The sequence below is a fragment of the Branchiostoma lanceolatum genome, chromosome 11, assembly GCF_035083965.1.
Source record: "Branchiostoma lanceolatum isolate klBraLanc5 chromosome 11, klBraLanc5.hap2, whole genome shotgun sequence".
NCBI lineage: Eukaryota > Metazoa > Chordata > Leptocardii > Amphioxiformes > Branchiostomatidae > Branchiostoma > Branchiostoma lanceolatum.
The window spans coordinates 1,933,659-1,956,947 of record NC_089732.1 but is presented as its reverse complement, the minus strand read 5'-3'; the positions used below and the strand labels follow the sequence as shown (position 1 = coordinate 1,956,947).

Genomic DNA, 23,289 nt, shown 5'->3' with positions numbered 1-23,289 from the left:
CACCATTAATTCGCAGCTAAAATCAAGGAAATTTGTATAAAACAGCATGCCTGTATCCATAGGTTTAGTGTGGCTAGAAATAAGCCTTCTAAGCTTAGCTGGGTGCTAATCTAGGTGCTAACTCCTTACTGTCACTCAGTATTTACAGGTTGTCTGAAAGTCCTGGACTGCTTCCAGAAGAGCATGGCCCTTGTGTCTCAAGAAGTAAAATTGCAATTAGTTGCAATTTAGATAAATAAGGATAAAAATATCTTCCACTTACAGTTTCTTGACCCCTTGATAATCAGTACTGTCAGCAACTTCTCGCCATCTCCTCAAGGCTCCTGCAGACTTTCTTGGGTCTTATACACTCCAAGGAGTTTTTAGAGCATGTCTTGACCCCTTTGTAACCACAGCCTAGTGAACTGTTGTACTGCACACACAAGGCTGCCTGTGAGTAACACAGCCCATATGGACCTCCTGGGGGGAGGGGGGGGGGGGGCACTGGGGAACAGGGAAAGATCATTGTTGTCTTAGGGGTGTGGGTATCACCTGGGGTGGACTGTTACTGTCTCTGGGTTGGTCCATAGTGAGGGATCGGTCATTGTTGTCCACTTATAATAATATGAAAGGGGGCAGACTGGTTAATGGGGAGATAATTGCTGTCTTAGGGGTTGGTTTATGTTCAAGGGTGGAGTGGAGGAAGTTTTCAAGTTTGGTTCGAGCTGGAGCTCGACTAAAGTAAAGTACTAACTTGAAGTATGTTCAAAGATGGCGGCCGCTCATGTGCTTTTGGTGGGGTAGGTATCAGGGGTGGCTCATTATAGTTGCACGTCCAGCAGAGTGGTTGTATTATGGGTAAGTTGAAGGTAGGGATTGCTTATTGTTGTTGCAAGGGGTCTGTTGTTGTGGGTGGCACATATTTGCTTTACTTGGTGAGGGGACCAAGTAGAGGGAAAAGGGGTCGTCCATTCTTGTTTGCAGGTATATCTATCAACAATACAAAGTTGTCCAAACACAGAGTCAATCACCAAGGAAGGCTAATTGTTTTCCTATCAGTGGGTCAACTACATGTTTGGGGGAGGGTCATTGTTTTCATTGGGGTGTTTTATGGTCAGGGATGTCTCATTAATCACTGGGAGAAGATCATTGTTAACTTAAAAATGGGGTTGCCCTCAGGTGAACCGTTCTTGCCTGACAGACATGATATAGAATATGGGTCCCATTATGTAGAGGTAGAGGGGTAGATCATTGTTACCTTATGGGTGAGTTCATCAGGGGAGAATCATTGATGAAGAGGGAAGGATCGTTCTTGCCTTGTTAACTTGATCAGTCTATGCTTGGCAAATGCAGTGACGGACTCTATTTGTAGAGATTACCAAACTTTAATGATGTTTCAGAACAAGTTCAAGTTTAGACACACTAATATGTACAGCACGTCTACATGATTGTAATGTTTCAAAAACAGATAATCACTCAATTGTATAATCAAAACATTCAAAAGATACATACACATGTACATGATTATAAATTCTAACGATATACTAAGAAGAGGACAACTTAGTACTACCTAGTGTTGAAAAACAGCTGTACAATTACTCAAGTTTCATTTTCCATTGTATTTGGTACAGTACTTCCTTATCATGTCATTTGCCAAGTGCAACTCTGGTAAACTTTTGAAAGTTTTAGGCTGTACAGGTTTTACAGAGTAAGAAAATGTGACTGTTTTGTAATGTGATGGGCACAATATCAGCAATGCCGCCTTGTGCTCTGCAATGTATTGTGTCCTTGCAATTTCAATAAAGTCAAAGACCTAAAATCCATGTCTCTAAAAGAAAGGTCATCCATAATGCTGTAGACAAAACATGCCTTAAGCTGAAACCTGTCACTCAAAGTCAAACTAAGGAGTTCCATACCAGGCCTTGACCTTGCCCTTGACCCTCTTTCTTGGTCAACTATAGTATATATATAGCTAGCTTCAACAAATGTTGTCTTTTATTTATAGAACAAGAAACAGTTGGGTGCCTTGTCTTTACATCTAGGCAGTACATCATGTACATGTATAATACAAAAAGACTGGTAGAATAAATTCCAAATTTACTTTCTTTGTTTTTGAACATTTGAAAGACCTATTGTTCAGCAAAAGGTCAGCTGAGTGAACCAAGGTACAGGCTTTCTTGTCAGAATCTATTTTGAATTTGTGTTTTCCGATTTAGCATAGATTTTTTGAAAATCTGTAAACCAAGAAATTACATTCAATTTGGTGTGGACGAAATTGATAAAACTCTTAGAGATGATTTTTTTTTACCCCGGCATAGCCTGGCTAGAACTTTGCTATCTTATAAACAGGTACACTGTGCTTGTGGCGTTACCTAAAGGGTTGCTGGCATGGCAGATGTACCTTCCTGCATCATTCTTCCTCACGGTTCTAATCTTCAACGTTCCGTTTTCCAACAGTTCGAACCTTCCCTGACTCGTCAACACTTTCTTACTGCTGGGTAACGTCCACTTTCTGATTGGCTCGGGGCAGCCAGGGATCTGGCATCGTAGCTGTGCATCGTTTCCCGTTCTCGTGACGACGCTGTAGGGAGCCGCTCTCGCTCGCGGCGCCGCCTCTTTCACAGCGTCCGTTTCCCAGAGTTTCTCCCCTCGTACGCGGTCGGGGGTCGCGCACGTTGCGTCGATGATTCTCTCGTCCGTTCTGCTGAGCATCCAGTAGCGGTGGTACAGCAGCTCGCAGGTGCAGTGGAACGGGTTGTTGCCAAGATACGTGGAGTTCTGGTACCACGTGAACCAGCGGTCCAAGGTCGTCAGGTTGTTGAAGGTCAAGTCCAGCTCCTCGAGCCTGTGGAGGCTTTCGAAGGCGCTTGCGATGCCAGGTGCGTTCAGCTCGTTGTGGCTGATGTTCAACCACCACAAGTGTGGAGTGGTCTCGAAACACTGCTGTACTGTTTGGAGATTGTTAAAGGAGAGGTCCAACACCTGTAACGTCTTCAGTCCTTCAAGCACACCTGTTACGTTAGTCAAGCCGTTTCTTCTCAGGTCTAAACTTCTCAGCTTGTCAAGCTTGCTGAAGGCGCCACGCATATCAGACAGAGAGTTGTTTCCCAGGTAGAGTGAACGCAGGTCTAAGTTGTCCAGATGGCCATTGATGTGGCTGACTCTGTTGTCCGTCAGATCCAGGTGTTGGATCGAGTCGACTCCTGTGAAGGCGCGATCGAGCGATCGGATGCTGTTGCTGCTGAGGTTTAGTCCGAGGAGGTCTGGGCTGTCGTCAAAGGCATCAGTGATTTTTGAGATGTAGTTGGAGGTTAGCTGCAGCCAGGATAAACGAGGAGTCTTCTTGAAAGCCTTGTCGATGTTGGTGATCTTGTTGTTGTCGAGGTGCAGGTCTGTGAGGGAGTTCAGGTCCTCGAAATGGCCGTTCACGTCTTGCAGCTTGTTGTGCCCCAGATGAATGTAACGCAGTTCGGACAGACCTACGAACGCTCGGTCCAGAAACCTGATGTTGTTATTACTCAGGTCCAGGGACTCGAGCTTTTCCAAGCCTTCAAAAACTCGGTAAATGGAGTCAATCTTATTGTCTCGAAGGTCAAGCCATTGAAGGTCTTTGAGGGTGTTCCGGCTGTTTTCGTTGAAGACTTTCTTGATGTCACGAAGGCTGTTTCCAGCGAGGTACAGTTCCTTCAAATTCTTCATCCCCGCAAAAACACCCTTCACGTGGTTGATCTGGTTTCTACTGGCATCTAAGTGTCTGACACTCTGCAAGCTGTTTAACCCATTCACAAGGAAGAGGATATTGTTGTGGTCTAGCTTAAGTGTCGCTAGATTGTCGAGTCCTTTGAAACCTTCGGAAATGGAGATGATCTTGTTGTGACTGAGGGTGAGCCAGCGCAGCTTGGAGAGGCTGGAGAAACCATTCCGTATGGAGGTAATGACGTTGTGCGAAAGATCGAGGAACTCTAACTCGGGCAGGTTACTGAACACACGGTGGATGTGTTTCACGGTGTTGTTACTCAGGTGAAGCGTCCGCAACTTGTTCAAGTTCTTAAAGGCGTCCCCGATGGACACAATCCTGTTGCTGCTGAGGTGTAAGTACTCCAGATTTGTGAGGTTTGAGAAGAGTCCCTCAATGTTTCCTATCTTGTTGTTGCTTGCATCCAACCACTTCAGGTTGTAAAGGCTGTTAAAGAAGTTTATATCAACCTCCTCAATACTGTTATAATCCATCAATAACTCCTCTAACACATTGGGGCCTTTTAGAAGTGAGGTGACAGAAGTCAGTTTGTTGTCGGTCAGGTGTAACGACTTAAGATGATCCAAGCCATGGAAGACATCTTCAACCGAGGTGATAAGGTTGTTCCTCAAGTCTAGGTGCTCAAGTTTCCTCAGGTCGTTGAACCCGCTGTCCAGATATTTGATACCGTTGTTGCTTAGCAACAGTTCTCGGAGGTTGGTCAGTTTGTTAAGAGAAGTTTCCAGCCTCTCTATTTTGTTGTGTTGCAGGTCCAGAACTTGAAGTTCGGTGAGCTCGTCTAGTTCATACACGATTGTTTCAATCTTGTTAAAGCTCAGGTCAGCTTCGATCAAAGTCGTGAGCCCACGCAGGGCGTAGTCCAGGTACTGAATGTCGTTACCACGGAGATTCAGTTCTTGTAGCTCGCGCATTCCTTGAAACGGGTACCGTAGGGTTTCAATGTTGTTGAAGCTCAGGTCCAGATCCCAGATCTTATTCACTTTCCTGAAGGAGTCTTCGGTCAGCCTGCGGAGCTTGTTGTGTGGCGCCTCAAAAGTTCTTAACTCTGTGAGAGCGGTGAGCTGTCCGTCCAACTCCGAGAGATCGTTATGGGCTAGTTTCAGCACTCTAATCCTAGAGGGGCTCTGAAAAGTGTCAGACAGAGAAGTCAGGTTGTTGTAGCTCAGGTCTAAGTACCACAGCCTGGGAATTCCTGCCATCAAGCCCTCCGAGGACACCAGCCAGTTATGACTCAGGTCCAGTTTCAGCAGCCTGCCCAAGCCAACAAACGAGTGATTGACGTCCACCATCCTGTTCCATTTCAAGGTCAGCTCCACCAGATTGCCAAGGTCGTGGAAGGTTCCATTGTGGAACAGGTAGATGTTGTTGTGGCTCATGTCCAGGAAAAGCAGGCTGGTGAGACCCTGGAAGGTCTGGTTGGTGATGTGCGTGATTTCGTTGTACTTGAGGGACATGGAGCGGACCTTCTTGAGATGCAAAAAAGCCTTGGCTTTAAGGACCTTCATGATGAACCCTTCCAGCTTGAGCCAGATAGCGGAGACAGGGACGTTGTCCTGGGTGTCCAGGAAGAAGTGGTAACCACGGCAACTGACGCTCATCCCCCAGGCGGGGTTGTTGTTGCACTCGCAGAGGTCGGGACAATAGTCGGGGTCAGGGGTTGGTCCCGGCGTGGTGACCTCGGGCGGAGCTGTCCCGCTGACAACGACGTGGTCCCGTCGCCCTGGAGGAAGCACCGTGTCGAAGTTCGTTCTCCGATTTGTGGGTGGGGGTGGCGTGCTTGCACCCTGTACAGTAATATAGACCACTTCCTCGTCTTTGCCGTTGACATTCTCAGCTATGCACTGATACAACCCTGCCTCATGCTTCTGTATCTGTCCTATGGACAGAGAGCCTTCGGATGACACACTAGTCCGAGGTGCGCGATGCCCCAACTCCAGCACCTCAGACTTGGGAGTTTTCCAGCTGAGTTTGGTGATGGGACAATCGGTGGTGCGACAGTCGATTCTGACGTCCTCCCCTTCCTGTACCGTCAGGAAACTGTCGGACATTCGGATCCACGGCGGGTCGCTGTTCGCGGCAAACTCCTCTTCCGGTACGTTCCAGATCTTCTCCCCGAACACTCGCCTGGGCTGGGAGCACGTCACGTTGATCTGCTCGCGGTCGTTCCTCGCCGAGATCCAGTCCCTCATGGCCCGCATGTTGCAGCTGCAGTGCCAGGGATTGTGGGACAGGCGGAGGTCGTTGCCATGGAAACTGGTCATGTTGTTGACCATGGTGGAGAGAGAGTTGTGCTTGAGGTTTATGGTCCTTATTTTGGGGAGAAAAACGAAGATGCTTCCGTCTGCGAGAGAGGATATTCTGTTGTGACTCAGGTCCAGCAGACGCAGACTGCGAAGCTCGCGGGAGGAGAACTGGACCGACCTGATGTCGTTGTGCTGCAGGTAAAGTGAAGTCAGCGCTCCCAGGGCGCCGAACGCTCCGCCGATGTCCTTAATCCTGTTGTGGCGCAGGTCCAACTGCTTGAGCTGGGATAGGCCAGGGAAGGCGCCTTGGATGGTTGAGATCTGGTTATGGCTGAGGTCGAGTTTGCGCAGCTTGGTGAGCCCTACAAGCGTGTCGTCCAGCGTCGTCAGCTTGTTGCGTGTCAGGTACAGGTTCTGCAGCTGTCGGAGCTCGAGGAGCTTGTTCTGCATGGACTCGATCTCGTTGCTGGTGATGTGGAGATCCACGAGTCCGTCCGCGCCCGCAAAGGCATTGTCGTCAACGGTTACGATCCCGTTGTCGCGGATGGAGATGTAGGTGAGTTTGGGATACACGGTGAAGGCTTCGGCAGGTAGGCGCGACACCTGGAAGTTGCGGATGTCCACGAGAAACGTGTCGCGAGGAAACCCAGTGGGGAACGTCGTCTCGGTGTTTTTTCCGTCGCAGTCAATCCGTGAGCTACCATAACCGTCTGTAGAGCAGGTACACACCGGTGGACATCCCTCCACAAACACCACGTTCACAAGCAGCAAGGGGATGAACACAGCATACAACATGGTTACACCTGCACTTGGCTTTCCTCTGTCAAACATAACAAGCCTGAAACAGTCTCAAAGTCACCATTGTCTGGTGGAACAGGAAAGAGTTGTTGTCTGCATGTTTCAAGGCCGGGGAATGAAGGAATTCTTCCCAAGGTAGGTCAGTTCCTGCAGTTTGGTTCTGCTTCCAATCTGCTCTGCATTATTTACACAACTTAAGTGCCAAGATGACTTCCCACAAACCGGGCATTCCTTCAAGGCAAACAACAATATTTACCACTTCTGAGGCTCAGGCGACCTTGAACAGTCCTTTTCTTGCATATCAGAGTTTGCTTTGATCACTTTGGGAGTCGTGGCCCGTGGCTTTCCTGCAGCATTTTGGACGGACATGTGTTTTTTACTTGTGCGGCATGTTCTTATCCAGAGGTAGTTGGGTATCTGCCACCTTACACAACACTCAGGGCCCTTTGGTCCAGTTTCCGGACTCTGACCTCTTTTAAACTCGTATCTCACTTATTCGGAGGGTTGTAGTGGATCATTCTGCTATGTGGGCATCTTGAAGAATGTCCTGCTTCTTCCGTTGTACCCTACTGTCTGCTGACGGCTTCCTGGCCACCCAAACTGCTGCGTCTCTAGATCTGTGGAGCAGAAAAACAGGTCACTCAAGATGCACCACAACAAACAAGACTGTTTTGTAACCACTGTCTGCTTCCTCCAGGTGACTTGGATCTAACTGTTGTCAGGCATCATTTCCCAAAACATTTTACAGTCAAACCTGTCCAAGAAGACCACTCAGTAGACCGATGAAATCTGGTCTATGTGGACAGGTGGTCACTATAGACAGGATTCTTACTGATTGTGACAAAGTAGGACTTATAAGGGATCACCAAAAAGTGGACACATTGGCCAGGTAGTCTATATTTAAAGGTGAGGTGATCACTTGTACAGATTACACCCTAGATATCTTGCAAAACATTTAAAGAAAGAAACATAACTGTCTGCATGTTTTAGTTTAAAAATGTTACGGTAATTGATATATGCTGGTAGAAAACATATTGTTCTTTTATTTGAGATCCAACATAAAGACAAATTTTTCATCATACAAACTTACCACCGTCTTCTTGTCATAAGTCAAAGGTCAGATACCTATGACGACAGATGGAGGTGGTTGAAAATTTGTCGAGTGACTTTTCTGTGTGTTTGGTAAAAAACAAACTTTACTACATGTCTGATAGTGTCTGTTTAGCAAGGCCTTAATTTAAAAATTCACTTATCTCCTTGGCTTCTCAATACTCACTCACTCACTCACTCACTCATTTACTCACTCACACACTCACTCACTCACTTACTCATTTACTCACACACTCACTTACTCATTTACTCACTCACTCACTCACACACTCACTTACTCATTTACTCACTCACTCACACACTCACTTACTCATTTACTCACACTCACTCACTCATTTACTCACTCATTTACTCACTCACTCACTCTCTCTTCTCAAGACATGATCATGATGCAAATTCATCATTAACACAATTTGACATCTGTCCTGAAACCTTATTCAAAGGTCAGTTATCAACCATAATATCAGGTTTTACAGTAAGAAAGAACACAACATTCTTAAAGATTTCTGATCAGCTCCAGGATTTCCTGGAGAACAAGTCTTAAAGGTTCCCTCCTGACAGGACTGTCTACAGCTGTTACTGTGCTCTGTTCTACCCTAGCTGTAGCTGCTCTCTTGTCCCTAGTTATCTAAAAATTAGGTAATGCTTTTAGATTGCTGATAGTGCATTTTGCTGCTACAGCATGGCTTGCATTTTTAACAACAGTACTGATTATTAGCCTGGATGCCAGACTCACTGCGCTAGACAAAAACCCTTTGGCCTAAGGAAGCCACATGCCCACTACTAGAGTTGGCACCCAATCTCTAATTATCTAACTTAGTAGTATTTGAGAATGGGTGCCAACACTGATAGCGGGCACAAGCTTCCTTAGGCCAAAGGGGTTATTGTCTAGCTCAGTGGGTCTGGAATCCAGGCTAGTTGGTCATCGCTTTGAGGATTAAACCTTTTATTCTAGGTCAATGGACTCTGACATTGTATTGCTGTAGTGGAACAAAAGGAGCTTTCAAATATAATCTCTGAAATACTATATAAATTATAGATACCTTGGTAAGGTGGCAATCTTCTGAAGCACTTTTAAAAAAGTTTGCTGTGTTTTTCCAAGCACCAGACTTTGATTTTAACAGCCAAAATAAACTTCTTTCCTTCCCCTCCTGTTGTGTTTGGCCTTGTTCTGGTTTACGTGTCCTTCAGGAGTTTACTGGTGATCAGCAGGAGTAAAACCAAGGTCAGCGGAAAACAAGGGACCCCTGTTCAACAACACTAACTCCATTTTATGGGTAACCCCCCCTGTAACTCTGAATGTCAAGCTGGAGTAACGAAAATAATTGATACTGAAGTATAGGAGAATAACACAAAAAAGTCCTTTCAAAATTTTCCTAATTTTTCTTTAATGAAGAAAATGATGACACAAGTATGGAACAGAAAGAATGTGGTGCAACAAAAGGAAAGTCTTTCCACGTTAAATGAATGAATGAATGATTTAAATGAATTAATGAATGTTATGTCTCTTTTTATAATACTTGCAATTGCATTGCAGCCTTCTGCCCTGAAGTTGCAAATAAAGATACAGTAGAATCCGCTTAACTGCACCACCCATTTGTCAGCGTTTTTGGTGCAATTATCCGGCTGGTGCAATTATGCGAAATGCCCAGCTGGACCGCACCACCAGACAAAATTATTCAGTTATTAACTTTATTTATTGACCCTTTGCTGAAAAATAAAGAAATGACTACAAACTGTTTTGATTTTGCATTCTTTCATTTTTCCATGCGGTCTACCGCATTACAACACACGTAATGTTACAGGGGAGGCATTCTGAAACATCGTCATGCCACTCATGGGATAACAGTTTCTGTGTTACATTACGTAGAGTGCAGTTGTCGATTTACGTAAATCATGTACTAGTACTGCCATGAAGCTAGGAATTGAAACTAAACCTTGGTTACTGATTACGGGTGACCCACCCGGGACCTCCCATACGATTCCTATCAACATAACTGTCAATGGAGACTGCCTTCTTTTGTTACTCAAAACAGTTTAAAACATATTGGCGGTATTGCGCCTTTACACCAGCAGGTCTCGGCTCATTTGTACCGCGTTTGCCGATTTTAGTGGACCTTTTCAGTTAACTCGAGGATTTTTGATAAAAATTGGTGCAGTTATCCGGCATTGGTGACCATGCGCGGTTCAGATATGCGGAGTCACTAACAATGCAGTGAATGGGAACCGCCGAACCGGTTTGGGATTTGGGGATTCGGTGCAATTAAATGGAAGGTGCGTTTATCCGAGGTGCAATTAAGTGGCTTCGTCTGTATCTATTTCATGAAGTTGATACCCAGGAGCTTGGAACTGAGGCCTAAGATAAGATTACATGTCTTGACCTTATTGTGAGGACGATGGGTGATTTGTATATCTCTGAGTTGTGTTTTTATCATGGTAACATTCCAGTTGGAGCTTGTAGGCAGGAATGTTGTCCATCAAATCAAAGTCACACAACCTACCGCTGTGGTAGCGTGCGTAGTCCAGTGGTTAGCGATCTTGCCTCTGGAACTAGAAGCCCCGGGTTCGATCCCGGCTGTGTCGCTCACCCGACATGCACGCTACCGTTAAAGATTGCAGTCCTTAGGACGGGACGTTAAGCCATGGTCCACTGTTCATTGTGCTTGTCGAAAATGTACAATGAATCTGTAAATACTGTACATTGTGTCTGTCTCCTCTGTCACGACCAGTGGAAGATTAGCTCATCTGTTCATTGAGTTCACTTGAGCTAAACTGGTTCGATATCACTTTCCTTTCCTTGTAAGGAAAGCCAAGTCTTATCAAGGTTAGACTGCCCAGGGTTGAGTAGAGCTGTGGTATTTCCTTTTCCGCACATGTTCTAACCATCAGGGTTGTTGTGTCTGTGAGTCAGGGCTGCCTCTGGGGTGAGTTGGTCCCTAGAAATCATTGTAAAGACCCTGTCACATATGGTTGACGAGTTTGGGCCGTATTTGTTGATCGCCAGGAGGTCAAGTTTGTTTGTTTGAACCTTTGTTTATTCATGATATTGATAAGCTCAAATCGGCACGCAGGCCGAGGGGCGCACATAATTATTTTCCCCCTAAAAATCTACTACATCTACCCTAGGCAGCGTTCGAAATACCTGTCTGCAATCTGCAAAATGCATAAAGATTTTCAAGATTGCAGAAGAAAAATTAAACAATCTGCAATTTTGCATAAGAAAAAATAAATCAGACTCAGTTCAATGGCTCACAATTCAGGAGATTATAATTTATATAGACTTACTAGTAAGCAAACTAGCGGCGCTGTAGATATAAACTGAAACCCACGCCGCCGCGCAAGATGGCGTTGTTTCGGTGCGTTCCGACTACCTGCTGGTGCTACTTGAGGTCAGTTTTTCCGGGGGGTTTCGACCCTTTCCGTGATAACTTCGGAGACGAATCATGTGAGAAAATGTCAAATTCGTGCATTTCCGTCAACCCTCGCTAATCTCCGCGGTCACGATCTCGAGGTCGGCAAAAGTCGGGAATACAATTCCCGGATGTTTCTATTATGTCGCAAGCATGCGATTTCTACAGAGTCTGAACCGTTGCATGGGCGCGATGACAGAAGGAACGAAACGGTGGCTGCTACATTAGCCCGTGGTCCTTCAAAGCCCAGATGGCAGCGATGAAGTTGAGAACTACTCAAATAGATCTAGAGCACCGCCTTGCGTGGAGAAGGCGGGACATTTCCTCCTGTGCCGAGACAGTGGGGAGGGGGGCGCCCACGTGAAAAACAATAACATCCTCGGGCCGTTTTGAGGGCCGATTGTTCGAACTCGGAGTCCGATTTTTAAAACCGATAGCAATTTTTCAAATCTATAAAAAATAAGATTACGCAGAGGGCAAGGTTTGCGTGAGGTTTCCTTATTTTGAATTTTTCAGTATTTTCTCGATTTTTTCAAATCTCGTAATTTTTTTCTGTGGGCCGTGGCTGTGATTTTTGTTACCACGGGTCGTGCGATCTAACATTACGCATCAGAGCATGTATTCCTTGCAGGGATATAATGCTCTTTTCCCCCTTTTCAGGCAGGTTGTTGAATTTTTCAAAATTTTAATACACACTTAAATTATAAACAGATATTTGATTTGATTAATCATTTAGCATGAATTTGCAATAAAAACTTATTAAAATTAATATTGAATAGATACGCTTTTGCTGTTGCAATTTTCGCTATTCATTTGAATATTTTTTTCAGCACATGTATGTTATTCCTGTTTCAAATTTTGCTAGTAAAAATTAAAGATAGAGTGAGAATAAAAAATAACAGCAATGTTGCAAAGCTAGATATGATGTGAATATAAGTATATATAGGCATTATCAAGTTGAGAAGGTGTCATGTGTATTTGCAGAAAATATTTTCAAATTGCAGAAAATTTTTTTGACATTCTGCAATATTGCAGAACACTGAAAAAAAGTATTTCTACCACTGCTAGGTTATCATATTTGATTGGGCTTGCTATAGGTGACTTGCTATAAACGTTGGCCAACCTGTCATTTAGAGCTTGAACAGTTTTCGTGCTGTGTGCATGTCAGGGGGTTCATAATTTATTTGCAAATAGTACTGGTGGGAGGAAAGCCTCTACTAGTAGATCTGAACTTGGGCCAATGTTGCAAAGATGTTGAACTCCTACCTTTATCCCATTCAAGTTCTAAAGCAGGCCTAGCCACTTTAATAGGATCCGGAGTCAGATAGGAGTCAGACTGGGGTCATTTAAACTTTATTTTTCCCACTTGTGTGTTAATTATACAGTACTGTAGTTCAAATCTTTGCCCGACAGTTCAGTCTGGTATTTCCATGTTGGCTGTGGGTAGACTAAACTGATTTTAAGAGCTGTTAATTTGAGTGCAATTGACCATGCAAAGTTAATTCTGTTGTCCTACCTTTTAAATTTGAATGGTTACCATGCAATGACTGATGGGAAAAATATGTACAATTTCTAGAGCAAAGTTTAAATCTATTTACATCACCTGCATGTGGCTTAAGTCCTTTGAAAAATATATGTGGGAAACTGGAAAAAAGTTTGACACAAATTTTCAACAAAGGTATGAATCATCTATACATCAAGATTTCTCCATGTTTCAACATTTTTTGTTGTCAAAACAACAAATGAAGTACTAGTAACATGCTGAGTTGCTAGCATGCTATAATCAAAGTTTTTTTTTTTAATTTGAAAAATAAATTTTATTACTTAAGTTGGTCTAAGATTTCTCTCATCGAAGGTATAAGTATCATTTTGAGACTAGATTCAAGGTATAAAAGCTCCTTAACACCTACAAGAGGACATGCAGAACACAGCTTGTAGCTTTTAGGGAGATGACATCATGTCTGTATACATTCCCCCAGTCTGCTGTCATCACAAGACCTGTTGGCTTACCGTCTGTTTGGCAACATGATGGTAAGACCCGTCAAGCCTGACAAAAGAGTCAGGATTACCCGAATGTGTCATGGTCCGACTCATGGCCAAATCCTATCAGCTCTTTAAAGCTATTAAGTACTTGCCAACTTTCAGCTACTATGAGACCTCACGTGTTATACCATTTGCATCTTGCCGGTTGGTTATGTGACTGGTCAGATCAAACTCACCAAACTTCAACTAGCCTGGATACCAGACTGTTTCCAGGGCTGTACACAAGCCAGCTCCTAGGCTCTAGGGCCAACGTGCCCCCTAGGAAATTTTATTACCACAGTCCTGATCAGTTCTCTTGAGTTTATAGAGCCTTTCCTATCAGGGTGGGGGTGGTGGTAAAATTTCCTAAGGAGCATGCTGGCCTTATGTTGGCCCTAATGGCCCTGAAAACAGTCTGGCATCCAGGCTAAGCTTCAACACCACAGATCTAGAGCGAGACTCGTGACCTAGCTACATGTAGTCTCCTGTCTGTCTACAGGCAGGGTTTGTTTGGTAACTTTTGAGAGACCTCCAACTCAGAGGGCTATCAACATCGGCTAGAATCATTGCTTTCAACGTGACACCGACAAAGTGCAAGACCTACAGACCCAGATATGCTCATCTTCATCTTGTACCTTGAAATTTCTACCAGACCTTTTCACCTTTGCACTCCTTTCCTGTTGTGTAACACAAATGTCAAGGCACCATATGGAACAGGTTAACGCTTAGAGCTTCTGGCCGGCTTTTGTCTGTTTTCCTGTTTATATGTGTGTGTCTGTTTGAATATTGACCCTACAAGTTAATTTTCAAGAAGGTACAGAGATCTAAGATATACTCACGGATAGCCGGCGAGGTAAGCTTTGCCAGATGGGTGCCCTGATCCTTGTCCAGGGTTTGAGGGAGAGGTTTGTGCCAAGCCGGCTTTCTCTGTCATGTGCTAGAAGTGAGTGTTGGGAGACCCTGTGTGTTCGCCAGGGCCGCAGGAGGAAATCTCACATGTGGCTCAAACCTGACCCCAGGTCAACCGGGAGGGACCAACCACTAATGATGGTCTCAACTAGGGATGAACCATTGTTTGTCATGTCTGAAGGACACTGGTGAGCTCAAGTCTGCTAGCTGCTTTCAATTACTGGCAAAGTTACTGGGCACAGAGCAACTTTTATGCTGGAAGGTAAAACTGGCCAGGAATAGACTTTTAAGTCTGCGGTCTCTACTTGTATGCATGACTTTATCAAAGCTACATCAACTGTATACAATATATGATTCAGAATTGTCTCAATGCCTGCAATTAATAGATGGAAACATGATTAATTGTTATACCAAATTAAAGTTCATTGCATGTTCATCTCGGTAGAGGTGGCAGAAAAACTGTTGACTATATTTATAGCAATACAGGCAAGCTAAGACTGAGTAGGAGCTTATTCAGTATTATAATTAAGACCATTGAACAGAAACAAAAATTGACACCCAAACTCGTGAGATACGTGTTTGTTGATATCATTATATATATGCTCAAAGGATGACACTTACCTGTATATCAACAAGTTACAAAGAATCTTTTTTTACTTATGAGTCGTTTCTTATCTATACATTTAGCACCATAGTCTAATAAATACACTTGGAAACAAAAACAAGATATCTTACAAGTCATTTTCTACCTGTAGTTACAATACTAATCTCAGGCCATACTAATTCTATTTGGTGTTTGTTGGAATTTTCCCAACAAAAGTTAAACTCAAATCAAACTTAAAGCAATAGAGTTAAGAAATTACTAGGTAAGGTTTCTAAAATGTGTGGAGGATTCCACAAACATAGAATGATACAGTGATCACAGAGGAGGCTAAAACTTGTCAAACTGTTTGTCAGTCCTGTATTTTACAAATATGACAAGCGGGATAAGGAAAACATACAGGCTGTATTGCGTGAGGATTTTTCTGTCTTAGTGTTTTTTACTTACAATGTGTGCCCTCTTTAAGTTACTTCACATATTATTCTCTCAAAGAACATGTAAGCATCCTCTTTCTTCAGACACAGCTTGGCAACACGTGTATTGCTCCCCTGCACATTGGTGGACACGCACTTTATCTTCCCAATGTCATTCTCATCCACTTCCTCAATGGTCAGAACACTCACAGACCCAAACTCTTCCACCGTGTAGCCGGGTTGGACTTTTGTCGGCGTGACTGTCTTGTTGTTGGCGAGTACCCAGGAGATCTTCGGCGTGGGGCATCCGCGGGTCTCGCAGTAGAGCGTTGCGTCTCGTCCCTTCTTCACCACGACGTGCGTTCTGTTCATCTGCATCTTGGGGGGTCCCTGGATACCCGAATCCCAGATGAACTTCCCCCGGAGGCCCGCGGGGCTCTCGCACGTCACGTTGACCTGACTCTTGTCGGAGCGCCGGTCGAGCACGATGATAAACTGCAGCGTCGGACAGTTACAGTGCCACGGATTGTGGCCAAGCCGTAGGTGCGTCACGTAGATGGGCAGCCACCACTGGTCGTGGACCGACGTCAGTTTATTGTGGCTGAGATCGACTAGCCCCAGGTAGGTCTGATGCGCAAAAGTCTTCTCGATGCTGGTGATCTGGTTGTGGTTGAGGTAGACCTCCCCCAAGAATGGATTGTTTATGAACGCCATCTTGGTGTAACGGATTCGGTTGTGGCTCAGGTCCAACGCGTTTAGATTCGGAGAGTCATAGAACATGTAAGTGATGTCGTTGATGTCGTTATAGGCCAGATCCAGGACTCGCATGAAGGGCATGGCGGCAAACGTGTGCTCGATGAACCCAATGTTGTTGTTACGGAGGAACAAACTGACAAGGTTTGGCGCCTTGATTTCTTTCGTAATGTTCCCCAGTCGGTTGTGGCTCAAGTCCAGAATCTCCAGGTGCGTCATCTGGCTGAAGTCGATCTTGAAGTCGCTTATCTGGTTACAGCTGACATTTACCAGCTCAACCGCCTTCAGTCCCAGCAGCTCCTTTCCCAGGTAGGTGAGGTTGTTGTAGTGCATGTGCAGCCACCTCACATTCCGAAGGTTACGGAACGCCTTCCCGATGGTCGTAATTTCGTTGTTGTTCAGGTAGAGCTCGTCTAGGAAGTGAAGATCGGAATAGGCGTCGTCGAGGTTGGTGATCGTGTTAAAGCTGAGGTCGACGGTTTGTAGACTCACCAGTCCGTCAAGCCCGTGCCGCACAGACTGGATGTTGTTGTGGCTGATGTACATCCCGGTGAGGTAAACCAGGTTTTTAAACTCACCCTTGATGCTTGAGATGTTGTTGTAGTTCATGTTCACCCACCTCAGCTTCTTCATCTTCCGTATCGCCTTGTCAAGGGACTGGATCCTGTTGTGGTGAAGATGCAGCTCCTCGAGATTGTCCAGGACCGAGAAGGCTGTGGCGATGTTGGAGAGGTGGTTGTGACTCAGGTCTAGCTTCTTGAGATTGCCAAGGTTCTTAAAGGCCTCGTAGATCCAGTACAAGCTGTTGTTGCTGAGGTCAAGGACCTGGAGGTCCGTCAGGTCTTCAAGACCGTCTTTAAGGTGGTCAAGTTCGTTGTGGCTAAGAAACAGCCACTTGAGTTTTGACAGCTTCTTAAGAGAGTTCCCTACGGAGGTGAGCTTGTTGCTCTGAAGGTCAAGATTTGTAAGGTTGACGTTTCTACTGAACCCACTTCCCAGGCTGTTGATGGTGTTGTTGGCCAAGTTCAAAGATTTCAGTCTCTGCAAGTTGTGGAAGGCTGAGCCAAGGGAGTAAATCAGGTTGTGCTCAAGATGTAGATATTCAAGAGAGGGAAGGTGGTGGAACAGACCGTCAATGTAGTCCAACTTGTTGCTGCTAAGATCTAGAACCTGGAGACTCCGTAGCTCGTGGAAACAGTAGCGAACAGTGTGGATGTTGTTGTGACTCAGGTCCAGCTCTATAAGGTTTGGCATGTCGTTAAACACAGCGTGAAGGACAGAGATGTTGTTGTGTCCAAGTTTCAGCCACCGGATGGGCAGCTGGCCTGTTATGAAGGAGTTACGGACGTGGTCGATCTTGTTGTACCTCAGATCCAGAAACGCCAGCTGTTTCATGGAGTCGAAGTCGCCATACAGTGCATTGATCTTGTTGTGGCTCAGACTGAGCTCCCGGATGGCGCGGTTGTTACTGAAGGCGCCGTCGATGTTGGTGATGTCGTTACTCTGCAGGTCCAGCACCTCCAGCCGAGGCAGGTTGTAGAACACGTTGTGGATGACCTGGATCTGGTTGTGGCTGAGGTACAGCTGCTCCAGCTTGTTGTTGTGGTGGAAGTTGTACTCCACCGTCGTGATGTTGTTGTGCTTCAAGTCTAACGTGACGAGGTTACGCATGTTGGTGAAGATGCCCTCTACAGAAGTGATGCGGTTGTGATCGGCCATGACCGTCTTGATGCCCCAGGTGCCGTTGTGCTTCTTACTGAAGACGTTCTCCAGCGTGGAGAGCTGGTTGTAGCTCACCCTCAGCTCCTGGAGGAGCGTCATGTCCTCGAGCGTCCCGTCGATTCTCGTCAGCTTGTTGTGGCTGATGTCGATGGAGCGAAGTCTGGTACAGTTCTCCATCGTGCCTTCTATTGTGGTGAGGTTGTTGTGTGCCATGATGACGACACTGAGGTAACGCAGGTGGTTAAGGGTGCCCAGCTGTAGGAGCTCGTTATGATGTACGTACAAACGTCGCAACTCGAGGACATCCTTTAAGAACTCGTCAAGGGTGTTAAAGTTATTGTGGGAAAGGTCCAACGTCTTGAGACCAGGCACCCACTTGAAGATGCCTCGCAAGTCGTTCAGTTCGTTGTGACTCAGATCGAGCTCGTTTAGCTCGTGTATGGCGGCCAGGGCGTCGGGGTAGATGTGGATCAGGTTGTTGTGTCGGAGGGAGAGTGAGCGTAGGTACGGCGTCTGGGTGAAACTGTTGGGCTGCAGGCCGTTGGTGAGGATGTACTGGGAGAGGGACAGCCACAGAGTTCTCTCCGGATACTCGTCGGGGAGGAATAGGATGTCGTAACCGCGGCAGTCCACGTACACGCCGGAGTCGTAGAGCCACTCGCACTGACAGGCAATGGGGCAGTACACGGGCTCAACCTCCAGTAGAGTCTCCTCATAACTGGTTAAGTTGGATGTTGTCTGTTGAGATGCAGCATTGTCAGTTGACAGAATTATGAGTATGAACAATGTCCAGGTGCTGGTCAATAATATGTGGCATGCTCTACTGGATGTTGCCATTGCTGTTGTTTCTGGTCTCCAACTTACTGTTTGCCTGTGGAAAGAGAAAAATACATTGTAAAAAATGTATAGCAAATACTACATGGAATAGCTTGGAAAGGTATCTTGAGTCAGTTCTTATTTTCTCTAAGTGGTCATACGAAGAATAACTATGTAGTTTATACATACATTACAATGTCATTCAAAACTGCCCAAAAAGACCACTTACAAGACGAATAAAATCTGGTCCATTTATTTTGACAGGTGGTCACTACAAACAAGATTCTTAATGCCTTTATTGAAGGGAAAATTATGAAAGTGACTGAAAAAGAGTGGTCACATTGGCCAAGTGGTTCTAATGTAGAGTTAGTAACTTAGTTGTTCAGGGTCCCTGGGTGTGTGTTTAGGGAACAGCCCCTACTTGTTCAGGATCCCTTGAGTGTGTATATAGTGGACAGTCCCTACTTGTTCAGGTCCTGAGTGTTTTTGTTGACATCAGTCTGACGGTGTGATCTCACATGACCTACTTTTAGGGTTCAACCCAGTACCAGGTCATGAGAAGGAAGAGTTCATGAGGGCAATATTCATGTAATGTAAAATAGCAAACTGCATGGGATATCTACAGTTGATCATTTGGAATCAAAAATCATAATTAAAAGCCTTCCCACTATAACCAGTGCATGTATAAGGAAAAATAGCAAAGGGAACTTTGACATAAGCTCAGTCAATGCGGAACAAAGCACCCCATGTTTTATGAGGCTATGCATGCTCTTTTCCGTAAGGCGTAATAAGCAGCCTATTTCGATCTCCCGTAATTCACAGGGAAAGCCGTCTTATTCACCTTATTGGTATAAGGCAGGCGACCAAATTTTGCTTAATTGCCATCCTTAATTTCAGCGAAAGACGTTGGGGTTCTTCTTGGGGGTATTCACCGTAAAGGTCGGGACCCCTCATGCAGATCCAGTTTCATCAATCAAATCATCCGCAGGCATCAAGTTTGCAACATGGTAACCGTAACCCCTAACAACTTTGGCCAGGAGGCGCCATGTACATGTGCACATATGTCCTGTGTCCACTACTCATGCAGTAACAGCTTTAGCTCCAGCACACTGAAGTAGCCGTTTGGCACCCCATTCTCTATTGGTTACAGAGGTATATATAAGTAGCAGGAAGGGTTAGATTTATAACAATGACCTCTTCTAAAGCCTATGAAGCTTTGATCATCACCATACAGGATTAGAGTAGGAAGAAGAGGTTTCATCCCTTTACACAAGCCAAAGCAAACTTGATAACCATGAACCTTTGTCAGGTCACTAAGTGAGTGATCTCATCTGGGTGAAGTCCTGCCAAAAAACCACAGACACTGAGACAGGCGAAAAGTTGGCAACTTGCAACACCGGCTTTTTCAGCTGTCAAAACCAGTTAACTGTATAGAAACAAGATCTGCTTAATGTCGATATTTAATATTCACTTTCAAATTGGTATTGTCATGATATTTCTGAACACAATTTTGTTTTTTTCTATGAAGCTGAAAATTCTGAATTCCAAATTCAAAGCAAGGGATTGTCTATATTAGGTTTCTAAACATTATTCCTAGACCTAAAGCCTTTCTAAGTAATTAATCATCATCAGTATACATGTATAGGAAGGCTTATCTGACAACAGTCTCTCTTGTTACCCAATTACCAAAGAAAATAATCCGATCCAGATTGTTGGGTCGTGGGGAGGGCACAGCTAGCTTCTGAGAAATGACCCGAAGCTGACGATAGATCTGGTGCTGAACTACTCAAGAAGTCTGTGTTTTACTTCAACAGTTCAAGTTCCAGGGGGTCAAATAAAAAACTAAGCCGTACACTCTTACTTTTAAACTTTCTTTTCTTTGTTTCATCCTGAAGAGTTAATGATTTCTTCAACGGTCTCTAGCTTCCCCAGAGATTCATGTTGGAACTAATTAATTATCAACAGTAATTAGGCTTTTCAGAGAAGAAACACAAACCAAGTGCCAAAGGGAATGCTCAGATACAGCTCATGGGGTGAGGGCACTGCTAATAGACCTTAAAGTTAAACACAGACGAAAAACAACAAAGAAATTCATGTGTAAGTTAGTTATCACTATGAGAGGTTCAAAACAAAGATGCCATTATTTGCTATATCATGCTGAAGGGTTAGGGATTCCTGCAAGATTCTGAAGCCAAATTATTCCCCCCTGCTCAAGAACTAATTAATTATCCACAGTAATTAGCCTCATCAGATAAAGAAACACAAACCAATTGCCAAAGAAAATAGATTGATAGAGCTCATGGTGGGAGGGCACTGATTCTGAGTAATACCAAAGCTACTGTGATAGCCCTAACACTCGCAAAACTAAGTCTTAAGTAAAGAAGTTGGCATTTAAGAAGTTATAAGAGGTCAAGACAAAGTTTTCTATCTTTGCTATATCCTGATGAAGAGCTAGAAGTTTTTTTAGACTATCAACAGTAATTATGCTCAGTCATCAGATACGAAACACAAGCCAATTCAGCCAAAGAAAATAGATTGATAGATCTCATTGTGAGGGCACTGATTTTGATAAAAACCCAAGAGGTAACGAAAGGCCAAGACAAAGATATTACTGAAATAGACAGATACCACTCAATGAGATGGACAAAGAAGTAACTCAACCATGATAAGGACCTGTGCTGTGATATGTTGGAACTGATTATCAATAGTAATTAGAAACACAAATATCAACCAATTGCCAAATTGGAATAATTTGACACAGCCCATGGGGGGAGGGCACTGCATCTGAGTAAGACCCATACATGTACCTATAATGGCTCTCAACACGAAAACTGAAAAAGTTGCATGGAGTTTAAGAATGTCCCAAGAGGTCAGGTCGAAGACTGTTGTTCCTACCTTGTTGTGCATGAGTGAGAAACCTGTAGAGTTGAGTTCTCAGTCCTCCTCACAGTATAATGCTAGACTTCAGCAGTAGGCAGACCTCTGGGGGTTTCTGCAGCACCTCCAGACTGGGGTGACCCCTGCAGACCCACACACATGTGGAAGGCGTCTGGTTTCTGAACAAACTGGAGTGAGAACAGCCCTGGGGGGAGAAGGGTGGCTGTGGTCATTGCACAGGGCTGGAGTCTAGTCTGGGGAAGGCTCTGATAGTATATTTATATTCTCCTTCCAGTGGGAAGGGAATATACTGTTTTTGCTTGCCTGTCCACCTGTGCTCATTAATCAACAGTCACCTGTGTACAGCTCAAACACACAATGTGTTAATGCAGAAACTAAATTTCACGCTAATGACTAGTCAAACGCTAGAAATTAGTCTCTCCCACCCCTAGCAGAGGGAAGGGGACTGTACTGTTTTGCAGTCACTGTGTTTTCTAGCTCTTCTTCAGTTAGATGTTTCCAAATAGTACCTCTATACCTTAAAGTTTGGTTGTTGATGTTTGAACTGGACTCATAAGAATTAGATGGATTTTTAGATGTTGGAACATCCTTAGCAAAAACAAAATGTGCCAGTTCTTCTATGATAATTGAATTATCCTTTGGATCTAGGCTCCAAGCGCAGAGGTTTGCCTGCTTTTTGAGTTGTCCCATAATAAGAAATCAAGTTATCATCATCATTTATAATGTAGTTTCTTTTTCAGGAGAAAAAGTACAAAATTAAATATTAAGCCAACTTAAACTTGGTCAATCTTATGAAAACCTTCGATTGGGAAAGATGCTGATAACTACAAAAGATATAGATGGATATTTTTATGTATTATTCTAATAATATTATGTTTATTTTTGTTATAATCTTTTTATTATATATCTCCCCCTCAAACTGGACCTCTGGGAAGAGCGTCTAAGGCTGACAGGGCATTTCCAGTTACAGTAAAGGTTATTGATTGATTGATTGTAGAATATGGTGTATCAAGTTTCATCTTATGTTTCCCTGTAGAATGGACACGACCCTGGTGGATTTCTCAGACATGAGGTGGCAGCGAGGAGACTTGAGTTTCATCTTCAACGGCCATCTCAGACCCAACGTCTCCTTGGTCGTCCTCGACAACGAACTCAAGGTGTTCCAGAGAATACGATGCGAGGTGAGAATCCTCAGTTTAACTTGGGGAAAAGAAATTAGGTTAACTGTGCATCTTGTAATGTAACAGATCTTTGAATGGAAGCAATAGACCAATTTGAATGACACAAACTGTTAAAAACTGAAGGTAGTCAGTGGTACTTATAAACTGAATTTCTTTTCATTATTATAGTTCTAAAATCTTGATGTTGTCCTTCTCAACTATTGACAGATCTTTGAATGGACACAAACTGATGTCATCATAGGGGGGATTCTACTCACAAACTGTCATGTTATTGTGCGCGTTTGAATGACATTTCCACAGACGTGCGCAATTTCATTGGCAGTTTGTGAGTAGAATCCCCCCCATGACGACATCAGTTTGTGTCCAATCAAAGATCTGTCAAAAGTTGAGAAGGACAACATCAAGATTTTAGAACTATGATAATGAAAAGAAATTCAGTTTATAAGTACCACTGACTACCTTCAGTTTTTAACATTAATATCATTTTTCTTCTATTGACCACTGGCTCATTTCTTATTACCAACGTAGAAGTAAAGAAAGAAACTCTGAGAGTTGCCACAAGTAGAAAGGAAAGCTGTTTCCACAAGTAAAAATCTGTAAACACAGTTTTGGTTGTTGTACCAGTTCTGTTAACATCACAAGTTTGAAGACTGTGTAGTCTTTAAAATACATTTTGT

At 44.2% G+C, this 23,289-nt stretch overlaps 3 protein-coding genes across 4 annotated transcripts in view; 1 reads left to right on the top strand and 2 right to left on the bottom strand.

The window, feature by feature from the left end:
• The window catches only part of LOC136444388 (ankyrin repeat domain-containing protein 13C-like), a 57,387-nt gene that overhangs the window by 9,405 nt on the left and 24,693 nt on the right, over positions 1-23,289 (top strand). For both annotated transcript variants that reach the window (XM_066441917.1, XM_066441916.1), the window contains exon 7: positions 22,468-22,612. In XM_066441917.1, the coding sequence (XP_066298014.1) occupies positions 22,468-22,612 (145 nt within the window). The remainder of the gene's footprint in view (positions 1-22,467; positions 22,613-23,289) is intronic.
• LOC136444854 (chaoptin-like) lies at positions 1,385-7,426 on the bottom strand. The gene has a single exon (XM_066442607.1). It carries the CDS (start codon positions 6,808-6,810, stop codon positions 2,314-2,316), a length of 4,497 nt encoding a protein of 1,498 aa, XP_066298704.1. The 5' UTR covers positions 6,811-7,426; the 3' UTR covers positions 1,385-2,313.
• Positions 14,851-21,644, bottom strand: LOC136444386 (leucine-rich repeat and death domain-containing protein 1-like). The gene is made up of 2 exons (XM_066441914.1): positions 21,429-21,644; positions 14,851-18,588 (listed from the first exon to the last, which is right to left on the bottom strand). Exon 2 carries the CDS (start codon positions 18,552-18,554, stop codon positions 15,291-15,293), a length of 3,264 nt encoding a protein of 1,087 aa, XP_066298011.1. The 5' UTR covers positions 18,555-18,588; positions 21,429-21,644; the 3' UTR covers positions 14,851-15,290.